The 15180-nt window shown below is 39.0% G+C and overlaps 7 protein-coding genes across 7 annotated transcripts; 3 read left to right on the plus strand and 4 right to left on the minus strand.

The window, feature by feature from the left end:
- Positions 1–20: 20 nt before the first annotated feature.
- On the minus strand, positions 21–1772 carry VPS45 (Vps45p; the record flags this gene model as incomplete). Its single annotated transcript, XM_037289294.1, has 1 exon — positions 21–1772. One exon carries the CDS (start codon positions 1770–1772, stop codon positions 21–23), a length of 1752 nt encoding a protein of 583 aa, XP_037145189.1.
- Positions 1773–2100: 328 nt separating this feature from the next.
- TCO89 (Tco89p) lies at positions 2101–4275 on the plus strand (the record flags this gene model as incomplete). The annotated part of the gene is made up of 1 exon (XM_037289295.1): positions 2101–4275. The coding sequence occupies one exon, from the start codon at positions 2101–2103 to the stop codon at positions 4273–4275; it is 2175 nt and encodes a 724-aa protein (XP_037145190.1).
- A 194-nt stretch (positions 4276–4469) lies between these two features.
- On the minus strand, positions 4470–7790 carry PAN2 (poly(A)-specific ribonuclease; the record flags this gene model as incomplete). Its single annotated transcript, XM_037289296.1, has 1 exon — positions 4470–7790. The coding sequence occupies one exon, from the start codon at positions 7788–7790 to the stop codon at positions 4470–4472; it is 3321 nt and encodes a 1106-aa protein (XP_037145191.1).
- Positions 7791–8103: 313 nt separating this feature from the next.
- On the plus strand, positions 8104–11118 carry RTT10 (tRNA (34-2'-O)-methyltransferase regulator RTT10; the record flags this gene model as incomplete). The annotated part of the gene is made up of 1 exon (XM_037289297.1): positions 8104–11118. One exon carries the CDS (start codon positions 8104–8106, stop codon positions 11116–11118), a length of 3015 nt encoding a protein of 1004 aa, XP_037145192.1.
- Positions 11119–11311: 193 nt separating this feature from the next.
- On the minus strand, positions 11312–11587 carry RTC6 (mitochondrial 54S ribosomal protein bL36m; the record flags this gene model as incomplete). The annotated part of the gene is made up of 1 exon (XM_037289298.1): positions 11312–11587. The coding sequence occupies one exon, from the start codon at positions 11585–11587 to the stop codon at positions 11312–11314; it is 276 nt and encodes a 91-aa protein (XP_037145193.1).
- Positions 11588–11848: 261 nt separating this feature from the next.
- Positions 11849–12457, plus strand: IRC19 (Irc19p; the record flags this gene model as incomplete). The annotated part of the gene is made up of 1 exon (XM_037289299.1): positions 11849–12457. One exon carries the CDS (start codon positions 11849–11851, stop codon positions 12455–12457), a length of 609 nt encoding a protein of 202 aa, XP_037145194.1.
- Positions 12458–12470: 13 nt separating this feature from the next.
- On the minus strand, positions 12471–14858 carry HG535_0E05520 (uncharacterized protein; the record flags this gene model as incomplete). The annotated part of the gene is made up of 1 exon (XM_037289300.1): positions 12471–14858. One exon carries the CDS (start codon positions 14856–14858, stop codon positions 12471–12473), a length of 2388 nt encoding a protein of 795 aa, XP_037145195.1.
- Between the last annotated feature and the right edge of the window lie 322 nt (positions 14859–15180).

Here is a 15180-nt window from a genome sequence, read left to right on the forward strand (position 1 = left end):
TTTTTATTTGGGCGGAAAAGTTACATATTTCGAAGTTCATCTATATATCCTTTTGTAGAGATAACAGAGGTCCCGCCGAGTATTACTCTCATCTTATTCCTCATTGTTTCATTAAATTGATGTACAAATCTGGCCTCCTCAAACGTTACTCCCCCGATTACAAATAAAACGATATCCTGTGGGGGTACCGAAGGAGCATTTGGTAAGTTGTTATTTGTAAAGTCGCTACTATTTATGGTTTTCAATTTTCCTTTCGACATTTTATTCTTCGAAAAGTCTGTTAACAGAGTGGATATTTCAGGAATATGTTGCATATAAACATTATCTGTGTCAGCATTACTCTTCGAACCCATTCTACTGTTAAATTTTTTAGCCAATTCACTTAGTAAGTCATCCTTGTCTGGATAGCGGTTTGCATCACTACCTTTATGATACTTTGCAACGGTTTCCCTGAACTTGTGTAGAAAATTTATATCATTTGCCGGAAAAGATGGCTGCTCTTTTAGAGCTTGGACAACTTCGTTCATTTTAGTGCTATTATCTTCATGCTTCAGAGAGTAGATACAAGCTAATTTCAGCTTATAAAAGTTTTCCAGTTTCGGGCTTTGTAAAAGCTTTATCATGTCTTGGTAATCTTCCTGGTTATTCTTATGAACAGCAATGTTTTGTTCAACTTCACTTAACTGCCAAATATCCTTTAACTGTAATTGTCTATCCAGTTCTCCCACGATTGCCATGTGTTTTGCAACATTACCTGATAGTTTTCTAAACTCAGGATACTTTTCAATGAAGGTTTTTATGTCTTCAATAGTATCAATCTTGCTGTTTGAATGTGTGTTGTTCTTATAGTTTGTAACGTACTGCTTAACTTTATCACCAAGTTCACCAAAATTCAAAAACATGGTATCATGGAAAAAACTATCTTGCTTTGGGGATAAGGACACTTTTTTCAAATTCTCATCAATGCCTGGTATATTTGAAAGGTCAACAAGGTTTCTTTTCACACCAATATATTCGTTCAACATTGACTGATACGTCCAAGGTTGGAGGAGTGGGGTTAGAGGGTCGCTTTTTCTATCTAAAAGCACTAAAAGAGGTGGTGAATCCATCAATGGAAAGTCGAATAGTACTTTTTCGTTTTGATCGATTTCATATACCAGCTCTTTCGCCAATTTTTGGCATAATTTACTATCAGATTCGTACCTGATTTCTGGCTTGATCTTTAACGATAGAAGCAGTGATTTTACACATTTTGTGCATTCCGCGAGTCCGACTTCATCCCATATACCTTGCCGTGTGAATAGGTTTTCGGCTGGCATGTCCAAGGAGAAAAAATCCTCATTTAGAATATGGTAATCTTGAAAAACCTCTTCAATTTTAGAAACGACTTCCAGGTCGTCTGATTCCGCTAACCTTTCCAATTGCGATTTTGTTACGCTGTTGTTGAAAAAGATTTGATAATCCCCATATTTCGGATTTTGTAATTCTCTTAATAGAGACTGAATCGTCTCCTCTGTAGGCTTCACGTAAACTAAACATCTTAAATGTCTCATAACATCCCTATTTTCATTCTCTATAGTATCTACCAGATAAATCTCATGACTCAAAAGTTCACTTTGCGTGGCGCACATCGAAATTGTTGTGGTGGTATCCTTATCTAAAAGCAACGCCTTTATTCTACTCTTTTCCGTGACGCTGGCAATACCACCAACTCGATATTGAGAATCCACTATTCTGTTTACATAGAAGTCAGCAGCCTTGAACAAATCCATTCCTCTGGTGAATCGCAGACAGCTTAGATAGTTTAATTGCAGTACAGAGCCTCACTTTCAAAGTCAAACAATAGATCACACAAAGTCCCCCGACTAGACTATTGATCTTAGTGATTAGCATACTATATCACTTTTTGACGTTGTTAAAAAACTCCTTTATAGTATATCTATCTCCCAACGCAGAAGGTTTTCATTTTGCGCCTACTGAAAATGGAAAATTGTCAAAAAGGTGAAATAATGTGGGTTTGCAATATTAAGCCTAGTAACACATGTCAACAGGTGTTAATAACGAAGGCAGGCTCGGGATCCACTGTTTACTGATTTGAAGATGGGCCATAGAAGTAGGTCACTCCGATCAGATGTAGAGATGAGCGGTGCACATAGCCATGGTAAGGGTGGAACTCAAAGCTCATCGAACGTCGGTGTTCATCCAACAAGACCGTTTCGGCAGTTCTCAACAAGGTCAAGGGCCAAAAGTTCGGCCAGCTTTAAGGGATTACATCGGATTGTAGCTAATGAATGCGTTGGTGATGCAGATGATAATATTGTGAATGAAAGTGGGTTTAAGAAAAGTAAAAGTTCGGACTCTCTATGTCGGAAACGTGCTTTGAGTGGACTGAATATGACAGCTTTGGGGAGAGTGAGATCCCATCCAGCTCAACCAGCCATGTGGAGATCAGGGTCTGATACATCTTGTAATAGTTTTTCTGCGGCGCAGACCATTGGTATCAAACCAAGCAAGAATAAGAGCACGCATTCGGTTGTCGATATGAGAGACGGAGAAGAGCTTTACGATAATGACTCAACAACAGATGAGGAAGTTGAGTACTTCACGGATGAAGAGGAAGAGGACGAAGAAAACGATATGAAGAGTAGTAATGATATTAGTTCAGATAGAGCAAATAACAGTGGGGACAATGAAAAAGTTGATCATAGGGAGTCCTCAGAGAACTCCTTGTCGGAGAATTCTCGTTCAGTGCTACTCTCAAAAACATTTAGTGATCTTACAATTCCTTTTCCAGAGAAAGATAATGATAATCAGGTTATTAATCAACCTAGCTACAAGGTCCCTTCAAATCTGATAAAACGAAAAGACATCAATGAAGAGCACCTTCTGAAGGAACATGCTATAGAAGAACCTCATAAGAGCGAGACTGGATTCGAAATTGAAGGCGACGATGATAAAATAACAAATAATGAGCGAGATGACGAACCCAATAATGTTGAAATTGACGAGGATGGCGATGATCATATAAGCCATCCAGATATGAATGAGTTTATTTCTGATAATGACATTGTTGGCATCAGCAATAGTTTGACAAGACAGGCAAACAATCATGGTAGTATCAATACGCCGGGGTTGACTGATAATAAAAACTTCATAGATGATAAGAAAAGGGAGGAAAATGAAGACGGGTATGACACAGATAAAGCATCATCAACTAACGAAGATTACGTACCGAACATGTTTCTTTCTCAGTCTACCGGTGTTGAAAGGAGATTTGAACAACTACCGTCCATGCAAAACCCTTTTGCAGATGACTTTCCAATAAACTCAAATAATAAGAAGCAAGATATCATTACCGCCTATGATAATGATGGCACACATAATAAGAACTTTTTGAATTCAAGTGACGATACTGGAGTTTCTCAAGGTCAATTTCCAAAAGAACCAAAGCAACAACATTTCCCCAACCCCATCTTAGGTTTGACCACTAGTTTACAAGGGTCTGGCACTGGAAGCTCACAGGGTTTGGCTCGCATGGAGAATTTTTTGCAAAAAAGAGCCTCTCAAAATTCAATACTAAGATCGGACCTGCGGTCTTTACTATCATCGGAAAGACCACAATCATTGCAAAGGGAGCAAGTATCGTCTTCAAATGTTAATAATTTTGCTCAATTTTTGAAGTCTGATGGCATCGATGGCGATTCAAGGACTCAACGTAAGCTTTGGCTTCAAAGAGAAAACTCCATCATGGATCTGAGTTCCCACAATGATGGAAATGATCCAATCTTTATGGCTAGCAATGTCGAAGTCAAAAGGGAGTTTGAAAGAATTTCTCGCGAATATATAAACGTAAGAAGATTTGCTAGTCCTGTTGAGGAGGCCTTGATGAGAATCGAGACTTCTCAAATGGCAATTGGCATTAAGGGATCCCAAAGAACTGATTCAGATATCAATGATATTATAACCCCTAACTATGGCTCTAAATATACCAAGGTCGACGAGTTTTTACCACAGACAGAGAACACTAAGCTTCATAGAATCTTATCAGGCATATGGAAAGAAGAAAGCGCTCTCTTCAACAAAGATACGAATCCTTTGAATAAGCAAAAGTCAAACTCTGGAAGTCACAAGCATTTTCAGTCGAATCGCGACTCTTTGAGAAATGCAATGGGGTCAGGTCCGGGACCACATCAAAGAATGGTGAACTCTCTGCAGCCTACCACAAGAGCAGTGCATAGACGTATGGAGAATAGCATCCATCAGCAGCGAACATGATAGATTATCGTTCCTGCGTCATCTGCGATCTTCTGAAATGTATAGAAGTATGTATATGCGTTAACGTTAATAATATTTGAAAAGTATGCTTCCGGTGCGCCGATATGTCGAAGATATGCTACACATTTATGAGATTTTCAAAAAGACGATTTCTGTTCTTTGTTACAACAACTGAGTGTCAATCCGACACTCTTTCATAGAGGTACTCTATAGTTTGAAGAACGACCCTCTGCATATATAGTATCCAAAACATGTTCGAGGGTACCGTTCTCTTTGAGATTCAAGTACTTTTTGTATAGAATCAATGCGGTGTAAGCGTCTTCGATTGAATCATGATTACCGCCTTGTATATTCCTATCCAAAAGAGCAAATGCGAGATATCTCAACGATAAATATCGTTTACCTCTTAAAAAATATATTGCAGTATCTCTAATTTGGTTTTGAGGGACATTGATATTAATGTTTTTGAAATCATTGTTGAGTCCATGACCAACGAATACGCAGCCCAGCTGTAAAAGCAGCCAGACCTTTCTATAAGTGACTTCTCTCGAGACTAGCGGCCTTGTGCTTTTTTTAAGATCCAAATCTCCCGGATATATCCCACTATATTTTGTGACATAATCTTCGATATGTTCATTATTGAAGATATAATCATCAATGAAGGGAACACCAAAAAACTCGTTATCTTCGCATCTAATAGCGGAGAGTCGAGCCAACGCTGTTTGCTTTGGCTTGATTATTTTTCGGTTCCCGTTACAGTCAATGTCACAAAGCTCATCACTCAATATAACAAACTCGGCATCAATGGCTACCAGGGTTCCTGGCTGCGGTGCTTCTTCTTTACTCAGTAACTTATACTGTAGCTTTGTAGTTTCCCTAATTCCATTTGCAAAATGATCGCGATATAGAATATCATAGTTGATACGATACGTATCCACAGGAAAAAACGGTTTTCTCATTTCTTCAGCATCGCAATATATAATTGTTTCCGGAGTTTTCCACCAGGGTGATATATCAAGAGCCTCATCTTCTGGTACCTCTATCGCTAGATAACCATTAAAAAGGTACCACTTGAAGTCGCGGGAGGCCTTGTCAAGGCACCTAACGTAAGTCACATATCGTGACTCGCCGTCGGTATCATCTACTCTCGCAACGTATCCATTCAGCTCGTATTTGAAGGTGGGCTCTCTTCCACTATATTCGGATAGGTTAGTCATTAAAATAGGCTTATCCTTCGAGATAGCTGCAAAAAACTCTTTTGACAACCAGTTCTTACCTGCCTTTACGATAGTCCACTCTTGATTGGACAGAAGAACATCCAATGATAATATGGGTGGAAGGTTTCGTATTGTTCTTTCATAGCCAACTATTTCTTGTTTAACACCTTTCTCAGGTGGTCTGGCAATATATTTAACTCTTTTCATGGAGGATTCGATAAAGGGCAAAATTGTGGAGTTCCCCGTTTTCTTCCCGTAATACTTGAAGCCGTTTCTAGCAGGGGATAAAACGGTCAGGGTTGAAACAACATTTGAGATCTTCTCATAGCGGTTACAATTCGACCGCACGACAGAATCTAGATGTAAACCGAAGAGCTCTTTGAAAGAAGCTTTTTCGGATTCGTTTGCCCTCTCATCAGTAATCAGGCTCTCAAGTAGAAATTCATTAAATTTTTGAAGTAGTGATTTTTGGAGCTTATCTGTATTTGATGTTGTCTTCCTATATAGATGCATTTTTTCAAAGCTATTAGTACAATCAAGTGAATTCGTCCCGAGTCCTAATTCCTTTGCAACAGTTTTCGCATTGAAAGTCGTTTGAAAGTTAGTAGCACGGCAGATGGCCCTTTGGGATCTGTTCATCATATCGTATAAGTATCCTAATTCGGTTAAAAGAGAATCTATCCCAAAATTTTCATTTTTAAGGCAACCGACAACTAGATTGAAAAGCTCAGGAACGAAACGATAGAGTTGTAATATTGCATTTGTATACACATTTTCTCCGTCAGTATCTAGAGTGGAGAATGGAGTCTTGTTGAAAGCATCGAAATCAAAAGTATCCGTGCCATAGCGACCATGACTCAATTGCAATTTTCCGTATGCAGGAGGAATTTCGCCCTCTTTCGAACTTTTAAATCTTAATATATCTTCTGGAACCTGCCCTGATGCTGCCTTCTTTCGCAGGTCCTTAAGCGACATATATGGTTCCAAAGAGTTCCTGGGCCCGTATTTGAGCTTGTCATAACGGTAAATAGTAATGTCTCGGGATGTCTTTTCAGAAGTAAGCGACAATGCTGACTTGTCTTTGGTTTTTGCTGAAACTGGCAGAGCACCGTCTATATTGTGAGGTACAGTACCAGAACTTCTAAAAATTGTATTGTACCAAGCGGATAATAATTTTTCATTGTAGTAAGGTAGGCCCACACTACTAAGAGGATAAGCGAAACCATCTATCGGTATACCATTTCCAATCGGACCATCGTCAGCATAATCTGGGTATTCCCATATTTCAGGAGTGTTTGTGAAATTTCCTGCACCCTCGGATCTAGTCCAAGTGGTCAGAATATTATCGTTTCCAACAAATGCAAGAAAGTCTCCACTGGGCGACAAAGTAACTTCTTTAATAGATTGACTAGGATGAAGATATTGAGTTCTCACTGTGGTGTTTACTAAATCGACAAAGTCAAAAGCTCCTGATTCTGATGCTACCACCATCACTGTTGGAAGCAATGGAAGCAATTGCACAAAGTCAGCTCCTCCTGCTCCCATAATTGTTCCTTTGGAAAAAGAGACTGGCGGCAGTTGCTGCATGTTCCTTAGATCGAAAACATTGACAAAAGGATCTGCGTACATACTACTAAACCTTCTTGACTTCCCCACCGTCACCAAAGTGTAGCCTCTCGAATCCATGTCGGATATAGCTCCAGAATGCGCTGAAAAAGATTTCACGACTGTATTTGAATTCGGATCCAAGATATCAACACCTCCGGATTGCTTTCCAATCGATATGAGTCTATTATTTGAGCGCATTAATTTGACCTTGGAGGAGTACGTTGTTATAGAGCTTAGGCATCCTTTATTTAGATCTACAGTGACTATCCCTGAATTTAAATCGTCTCCTGCACAGTAGACCTCATCCTTTTGTTCAGCCGATCCAAAGGACATTGCATTTAGTGAGCTAAATGAAGCGATATCCACACTTGTGAGATTAAGTAACGTTATACCTCTACGGTTTGCAAAATGTAGCGTATCATCACTAAGTGATAAGATACCTTCTCTATGACAGAGTAGATCTTTGACTGGCATACCTCCAATATGAGCAGCATGACGTGTATACAACGAGAGATTTGTATCATACGACGAGATTCTGCCATAACTATCTCCAATCCATATCAAATTAGCACGCGAATCGAACACTGTCCTTGTTGCATCCTTGCCTTTGTCGTCATACCTGAAGTAGGGTTTCTTTAAATGTTGAATAAGGTCAAGAGAATGAGACGAGGAATGCTGCCAATTATTCATTCTCAAGCACCATTCGCAGAGCTTTAAAGTTCGATATGTAACAAAATAGGTGGTAGCTGCTTACGTATAGCTTGATTCCTCTTCAGTGACACCCAATAGCGCTTTGAAATGAGTTCAAAGTGCTGAAGTTTTATCTGGAAGGCGACATGTTACTTCTTTCGAAGATATCTTTGATTACCCGACTCGCCTAGATTAACTTAAAAATTTTGAATATTCAGCTCATCGCATAAAGTTGATTCATTGCCCATCCAAAAGCAACGCGAATACTCACAATAAGGACTCAATTGCAGCTTTCAGAGGGTTGGTTAATATAATGAAAGAAATATCGCATTATGGACCATCACTTTGCAGCAAATTTCACGAAAAGCTTGTTTATGTAGGGTATGGTTCCTCCATCCATGTTTATGATTATCACACAGGTGACATAATTAATGAGTGCAATATATTCCATAGAAATAAGGTTCACCACATTAGAATCTGTACAGCTGGCTATGCTTTGATATGTGGCATGAAATCTTTCTCGGTTGTGAAGCTTGATGATTTAATGAGTTGTTCTGAAGTTCTGAATAACGAAAGGGTTATCGCTGAGTGCATCATCAGTGGCGAATTTAGCTACGAATGCACTCAGCTTTATTTATTGACATGCTATAATGAAGTCATGGTTATCGACTTTCAGGGCAAAATAATTTCCAGGAATTCAGTTTACGGGGAACGATCACTCCTTTACTCTGGATCGATAAAAGTAATGAGTAAGGACGAAGTTTACGTTAATGCAGGCACTGTCATGGGTGGGGTTTTGATTTGGAATCTTTTTACAGCACATATGATGCATAATTTAGTGGGACATATCGGCTCTATTTTTCATGTCACACTCAGCGATGATGGTGGATTTGTTGCTAGTTGTTCCGACGACCGATCGATAAGGCTTTGGGATTTTAAAACAGGAAGTGAATTGTCTATTGGGTGGGGTCATACAGCTAGAATATGGCAATTAAAGTTTTTCAATGACAATAAGAATTTAATCAGTATTTCTGAAGATTGTACCTGCCGTGTGTGGTCGATAAGCACACATTCCGAAGCTAAAATAGAACTAGTACAGCGAAACGTTTTCGAGGTACATCTTACTAAAAACGCATGGAGCATTGATGTCCATGATGGTGACATGATAGCAGTTTCCACCGGTAATGATGGTAGGATCAAGTTAACCGATCTTCAGCTGGCCTCAAGACATGGGGATGAACAGGAATGTTTCAGCGTACAGGACATTTCAAGGTCTACTGGCACAAAGTTTGAGAATGGGGAGATAATCAAAGGTTTTCAATGGTACGAATTTGGATTAGTAGCTGTCACGTCGCTGGGCAATATTCTAACCTATACTACAAACAATGGTTGGAGGTTTCAAATGAATAATACCAAGTTCATCTCTTACTGCTATGTAAATGGAGTTTCAGATGAGAACGTAGCGGTCTTTTCCAACAACTCTGGGCATATTATGATGTTGAAATTCAATGATGATGCCGAGGATGTAATAGCAAAAAGCGAATACCACGCTAGCGAACTTTCCAAAACAAATAATTGTATGGTCTGTAAGTATGGCTCATCTCATTTTCTGATATTATTAGAGTCACCAAATCCAAAGGATGTATTTTTATGCCTGATAGTCAATAGTGCAACATTAGCTATCGAAGAAAAGATTCCATACAGTAAACCGCACAATTTTTCTTCTTCATGCGTTGAAGTTTATCAGGATAATGTTCTTGTGGGCTCAAGATATAGTACATTAGCTATCTACAGTTTAAAAAGTGGTTCAAACCCCTATGTTGTTAGAAGGATCAACCCTGGCGATACTACAACATCGATCAAATATATTGAGACAGTCGGTGGAAAAGCAATTTTCTCCGTAACAAATAGAGATGGATATTACAATTTTATTAAGATAAATTTCAATCTCGACTTACACGAACAGGATACACCTGTTACTGTTATTCACAGTAATAAAATAGTGCGCGGGTTTCTTGAACATGCATATATGGACAGCAGTGGTGACTATATTATTCACGGCTTCAAGAGCAACTTGTTCTATATTTATAATGAGACAAAAGGTTATGAGATTACCAGTGAGGCGTGTGGTGGTGCCCACCGTCAGTGGAGGCTTTCTTCAACTAGCGATGGTTGGATATTAGTGTATATAAAGGCGTCAAATATCTTTTTCAGAAGATTCCATAAGAGAGCCATACCAGAAACCCTGCGTGATGGAATACATGGCCGAGAAATTCGCGACATAGCAATAAAGAAAGATAAAATGTACAATAAAGGATATCTGTTTTGCACCGGATCTGAAGATACCAGTATAAAGCTATGTCATTTTGCGAAAGATTCCGGCAGAGTTACCACTTTTTGGACTCAGCGAAAACACGTATCCGGTCTCCAACGCTGCGCCTTTATCAATGAAGATTTATTTATATCTTCCTCAGCCAGAGAGGAGCTCCTTTTATGGGAAGTTGATACTGAGTCATTAGAACGTCCATTTATGAACTTGCGTCAGGTTTTACCGACGTCGACAACGAACCCGGACTTGAGAATAATGGACTTCTCCGTTCAATTTATTGAAAATAATGTTGGTTTTATCCTAGCCGCAGTGTATTCAGATTCAGCGATTAAGGCTTGGTTTTTTGATATGAGAAATAGCACTTTTCATTTGCTGCTTGATGGCAAATACGAAACCTGTTGCATGCTGAACGTTTGTCTGGTTCAATATCAAGAAAATTTGTATGTGGTGACTACCCCAACGGATGGCCATCTAGTATTTTACAATATTTCCAATTGCATTCCATTCAAGATTAAAAATCAATCTGTTGAATTGATTAGTGATGAGGTACAGATTTTGTCATCAGCTTTGCCTAATTTCGATCTTAAATTACCAGTCCATCAGTCAGGTATCAAAGCGCTAGCACATGCTATTGACTCATCTGGAAGACTCAAGTTTTACACAGGAGGCGATGATAATGCTATAGGAATATGCACCATGACTATTGAAGAATCTACTGGAAAAATAGAAGGTCATATTTCTGCCTTCAAGCCAAATGGAGCAGCATCAACTATCACATCATGTGGATTAATCGATCAAGGAAAGTTTTTGGTTACGACCTCTGTTGACCAGCTAGTAAAGGTTTGGGACATCAGTAAGGATAAAATTTCACTAGAAAAGAGTCAGTATGTTACTGTTGCTGATACAGGGTCGTCCGATTCTATTACAACTGAAGATGGTTCAACAACTCTCCTCATTGGTGGGGTAGGTTTATCTATTTTTCAAGTGCCTTGCGAATAGCAAAGTTTGACTTGAGAGACAATCTTAACTCAAATGTCTGAGTTCAACTCGTGTATTTTATTTACATATGCATAAATGTTGTTCTATACTTAGGTAAATACGACAATACCACAACTATTTACAGGGAAAACCATTCTCACCGCTTACGGACAAAAGCGTCAAGTCATTCAGTCTCTTTTTCTCTCTCGTTCTCTCAGCCTTGGCGTTGCTTATGCTTCTTGTTGGACTTGCAGTAAACGTATACTCTTCCTTTCCTCCTAACGATATAGCAATCGCTGCAAAATTTCTTCACTGAAGTCCTGACTTTGAATCCCCTAGAAAGAATTAGGGCAAGATTTTGAATGGCTGTTGTGCTATGCAACGGTAATACAGAAGCAGCCTTACACTGCAACAGTGAAGAGGCAGGCGTGCTCCTGCTTGCAATAACTGCACTTCTGGCAAAATTACCCAATAGCGACCGGCTGAACATCTACCTGGGAACTCAATGCAACAAGAGATAAATATTTTGGGTTAGGCGCCTTGTAGATTGAGGAGCGAATTGTTTGACGATCCGTATTTTGCCTGGACAACACTTCTGGGGTAGGATCTCAACTTTTGAAACTTTTTCATGTCAATCTTCATGCTTTATTACATGTGACGCGCCGCTTAACAAAATGTAACAAACAAGGCACTTACCTACAGAAACACACGTTGTTACAAGTGACGTTGCTTTAACTTTTGTGTGCTCTCAATGAGTTGGCAAACTATCTCCACAAACAATGCTGTTGTAACTGGAACCTACGCACTGATCAAGCGGCATTCGAAGGTTTTTCTACCTCAGGAGTTAGTCGATGATGTATCAGTAGATGAGGCGAAGATAGTTCAAATGACGTATCGTAGGTTTATGAGACTTCGACCATTCATATCCAGGAGAAAAATGGTTAGAGATACATATACTGCCTATTTGCGCTACAAATTTAAGAAGGAAAACTATGCTCTTAAGAGATCTATGGTTGTAATGGAGCCACAACGATGTTGCATTCGAAAAGAGTTATGGAATAGTCTCATGTTTTTCACAAAATCAGTCATTTATTTGCCTGAAAGCAAGACATGCAAATACGAAATTTCGAGGGACAATACAGCTTGCCGTCAGATTTTGAAGAATATGCTTACGATGGAATTTCAGAAAGAATCTATAATATATGGAAGTAGGCTTAGAGACAACAAACTGTATTTGAATCTACGGGAATCTTTTCAGTATGTCAAATGCGAACAACATTCCAATCCAAATCTCATGATAATTGGTGAATTCGACAGGTATATAATTTACTTAAATGAACTGTTGCATACAAGACTCTAACATTTGGTCAAATTTAGGTCCATCCATTATTTCTAGTCGAAACTTTTGTATAATATGGATGCATGATTTTTCGATCATCAAGTAAGGAGGTATGGAAAACATGGGGCGTTGACGATGGCTGAAAATATTGGGTATCGTGCAAGTTTGTCATGAGTATTGAGGCAGCTTTAACTTGATAAACCTGTTCTGGAGGCGTCTTCGAATTTGGAGATGGGGTATGTAGGGCGAGGCTTTCGGGATTTTTGGATTTAATGACAAAGTCGCGTACAACTTCTTTACCTACGACCTCAAGATCTTTGGATTTAAACCAGCTAGCTAAGATCGTGAAGGCTTTATTAAGCAACAGATTGCCTTCTTGATACGTCATCCGCAGTAGATTTTTATGCGCCGAAATCTCAATTTTCATCGTGTGCTTAAACGGGAAAACTAGGAAGTTATAGAATTCCTCGTTTAGGTCGAGTTCTTTGTTCAAATGCAATTCTGTTTCTAACCCAAATGATGAATCAACTAAATCTTTAGCCGCGCTGTACGCTGCATCATCATTGCCGCGAATTTCGAGCAGATATCCCTCCGACGGTTCTACAAACGGAAACATTACGTATACATTGTGCTTTTTTTCAATATTTCCGATTGCTTGACTACCTTTAGGAGTCAAAGACAGCATGTATCTATATTGTCCTGGAGTAAATTTTATTAAAGCTCTTGGTTGCGATCTTCCATATTCCCTAGCAAGTTGATTTAGCTCACTTTTTGCAGAAGAGATAGACGACACATTCTTGAATGGACATCTTATAATGACATTATCGTATCTTACATGACAAAGCTCGCTTTGGGGTAAGAAAAAGCTATTAGAAAAGCGGACAAACACATTATATTTTTTCATGGTTGCTTGAATAACTGATCCTCCGGCACCTATAACAGGACGATGATAAATCTCGGGAATGAAAAATGACTCTTCAGCAGGCAATTCATTTATAACCATTGAAAATGTTTCTGCAAAATTGTTTAAAGAATTGGCGAACAAACTTAAGAATATCGAGTCATCTTCCTCGAGTTTTTCCAATTTGATGAGGCACGGTATAGTTTCCATTATACGTGTTATTTTACCATTTTTTTTACCAGAAATGAAATCTTCATAATCAACATGTATTTCGAATATAGCTTTCAATTGAGAAAGTGAGTCTTCCGGCAGTGCAGAAACAATTTTTATCACACACTCAAGTAAACTGCCTCTCGCTGAAAAAAATTGATTAGAATGTTTAGTTGGGGTCAATTCTGAATGATTGCCAACAATTAGCAATTGATTAGAATGTGTCCCTGTCGTAGCCAAAATTATTTTATTGTTTGATTCGTCCAAACATATCGAACTCAATAGTTCGGAGGAGAAAATGAAATTTTCCTTCAGAGTTATCTGAATTTCGGCAATCTGATGAAGTACATTGATGGTAAACACTTTGATAACTGACTCCAATAGAGCAGGGCAAGGTGATTGAAACTCAACAAACTCATGTGTAGCTCTTATAAATGACTGATATTTTATCATGAGTCTGTTCAGTTCTGGTTGATAATGTTTTCGGAGATACAAAAGTTTCTGCGGGGAGATATTTGAAAATCTTTTATAGTAAAGGGAAGAGTTCAGATTTTTTACTGTTTTCAGTGTAGCATCTTTTGCAGCTAACACCATTGAATGAATTGGTCCTGAAAAGAAAATTTGGGGCCGCATATTTTTATTGGTAGCTGTTTTACTTTCTAATGGGGACAGTAACGAAGGTATATGGATCTCTGTCTTATATGTAGTCGAGATATGTTTAATGTTTGCCATTTCAACACCTACTACTGTCGGTAGCAGTGAATATGCATCCAGATTCAGACAATCGATAAAAGTTGATGGTGCCGCAGACTTAGATCTCTGATATAACTCAACAAGTGACCATAGATGTAGATAAGCAGTGGACGCTTGTGACTCTATTCCGATGAGATTGATATAGAATGAATTTCTTCCCGTAATAGGAGACGGATTATATATCTGGTTCTCTGTTACTATGATCTCAATATCCAGTTCCTCAGCGAGGTCAAAAAGCCCCTGTTTGAGCTCCTCCAAGAGTAAAACATCTTCTGCCGGGTTGTTCGAAATGGTACGGAATGGGAGTGTCACAGATGTCATCGGTTCGTGATAGCCGCTCTTGGTTACACCTCGCAAAACAAGTATGTTGGCGCAATACCTACTCGCCTTGATTTGAAAGTCAAGTGTATCTTCCGGAACATCATAAATTGCGCGGTTACTCGGTAGTGGATGGCCCAATTCATCACCGACAGATCTCCATAGCCTCCCGGTCATATAGAGGTTGGGCACTTCACAGAAGACAAATGTACATATTTCATTCAAAACTTGGATGCTCATGTCCTTACTTTCCCACCAAGGTCTGCAGCGTACCGAATATGAAATAGAGCAAAGTGGACTGTGCTATGCTACCATTCTCATCTTTTCTATGAATCAGATCCAGACAACAACCAATCCGGTATTATTCAATCTCTTTCAGTATACTTTGTGTTTACTTCCTATTTCGGACAAATAGTTACCCGCATAAAAGATTTTACTCTAATCGTATTGTTGTCAGTAATAATCGTAAATGGCTGTCCGTCGAGTACACTTACTACCTTTAATATGGTCCTACCGTCTCTGAAGGATCCCAAGTTACTCGGACTCGCTGAGGTTGCTAATA

Source organism: Zygotorulaspora mrakii, chromosome 5 (assembly GCF_013402915.1).
Source record: "Zygotorulaspora mrakii chromosome 5, complete sequence".
In the NCBI taxonomy this organism is placed as follows: domain Eukaryota; kingdom Fungi; phylum Ascomycota; class Saccharomycetes; order Saccharomycetales; family Saccharomycetaceae; genus Zygotorulaspora; species Zygotorulaspora mrakii.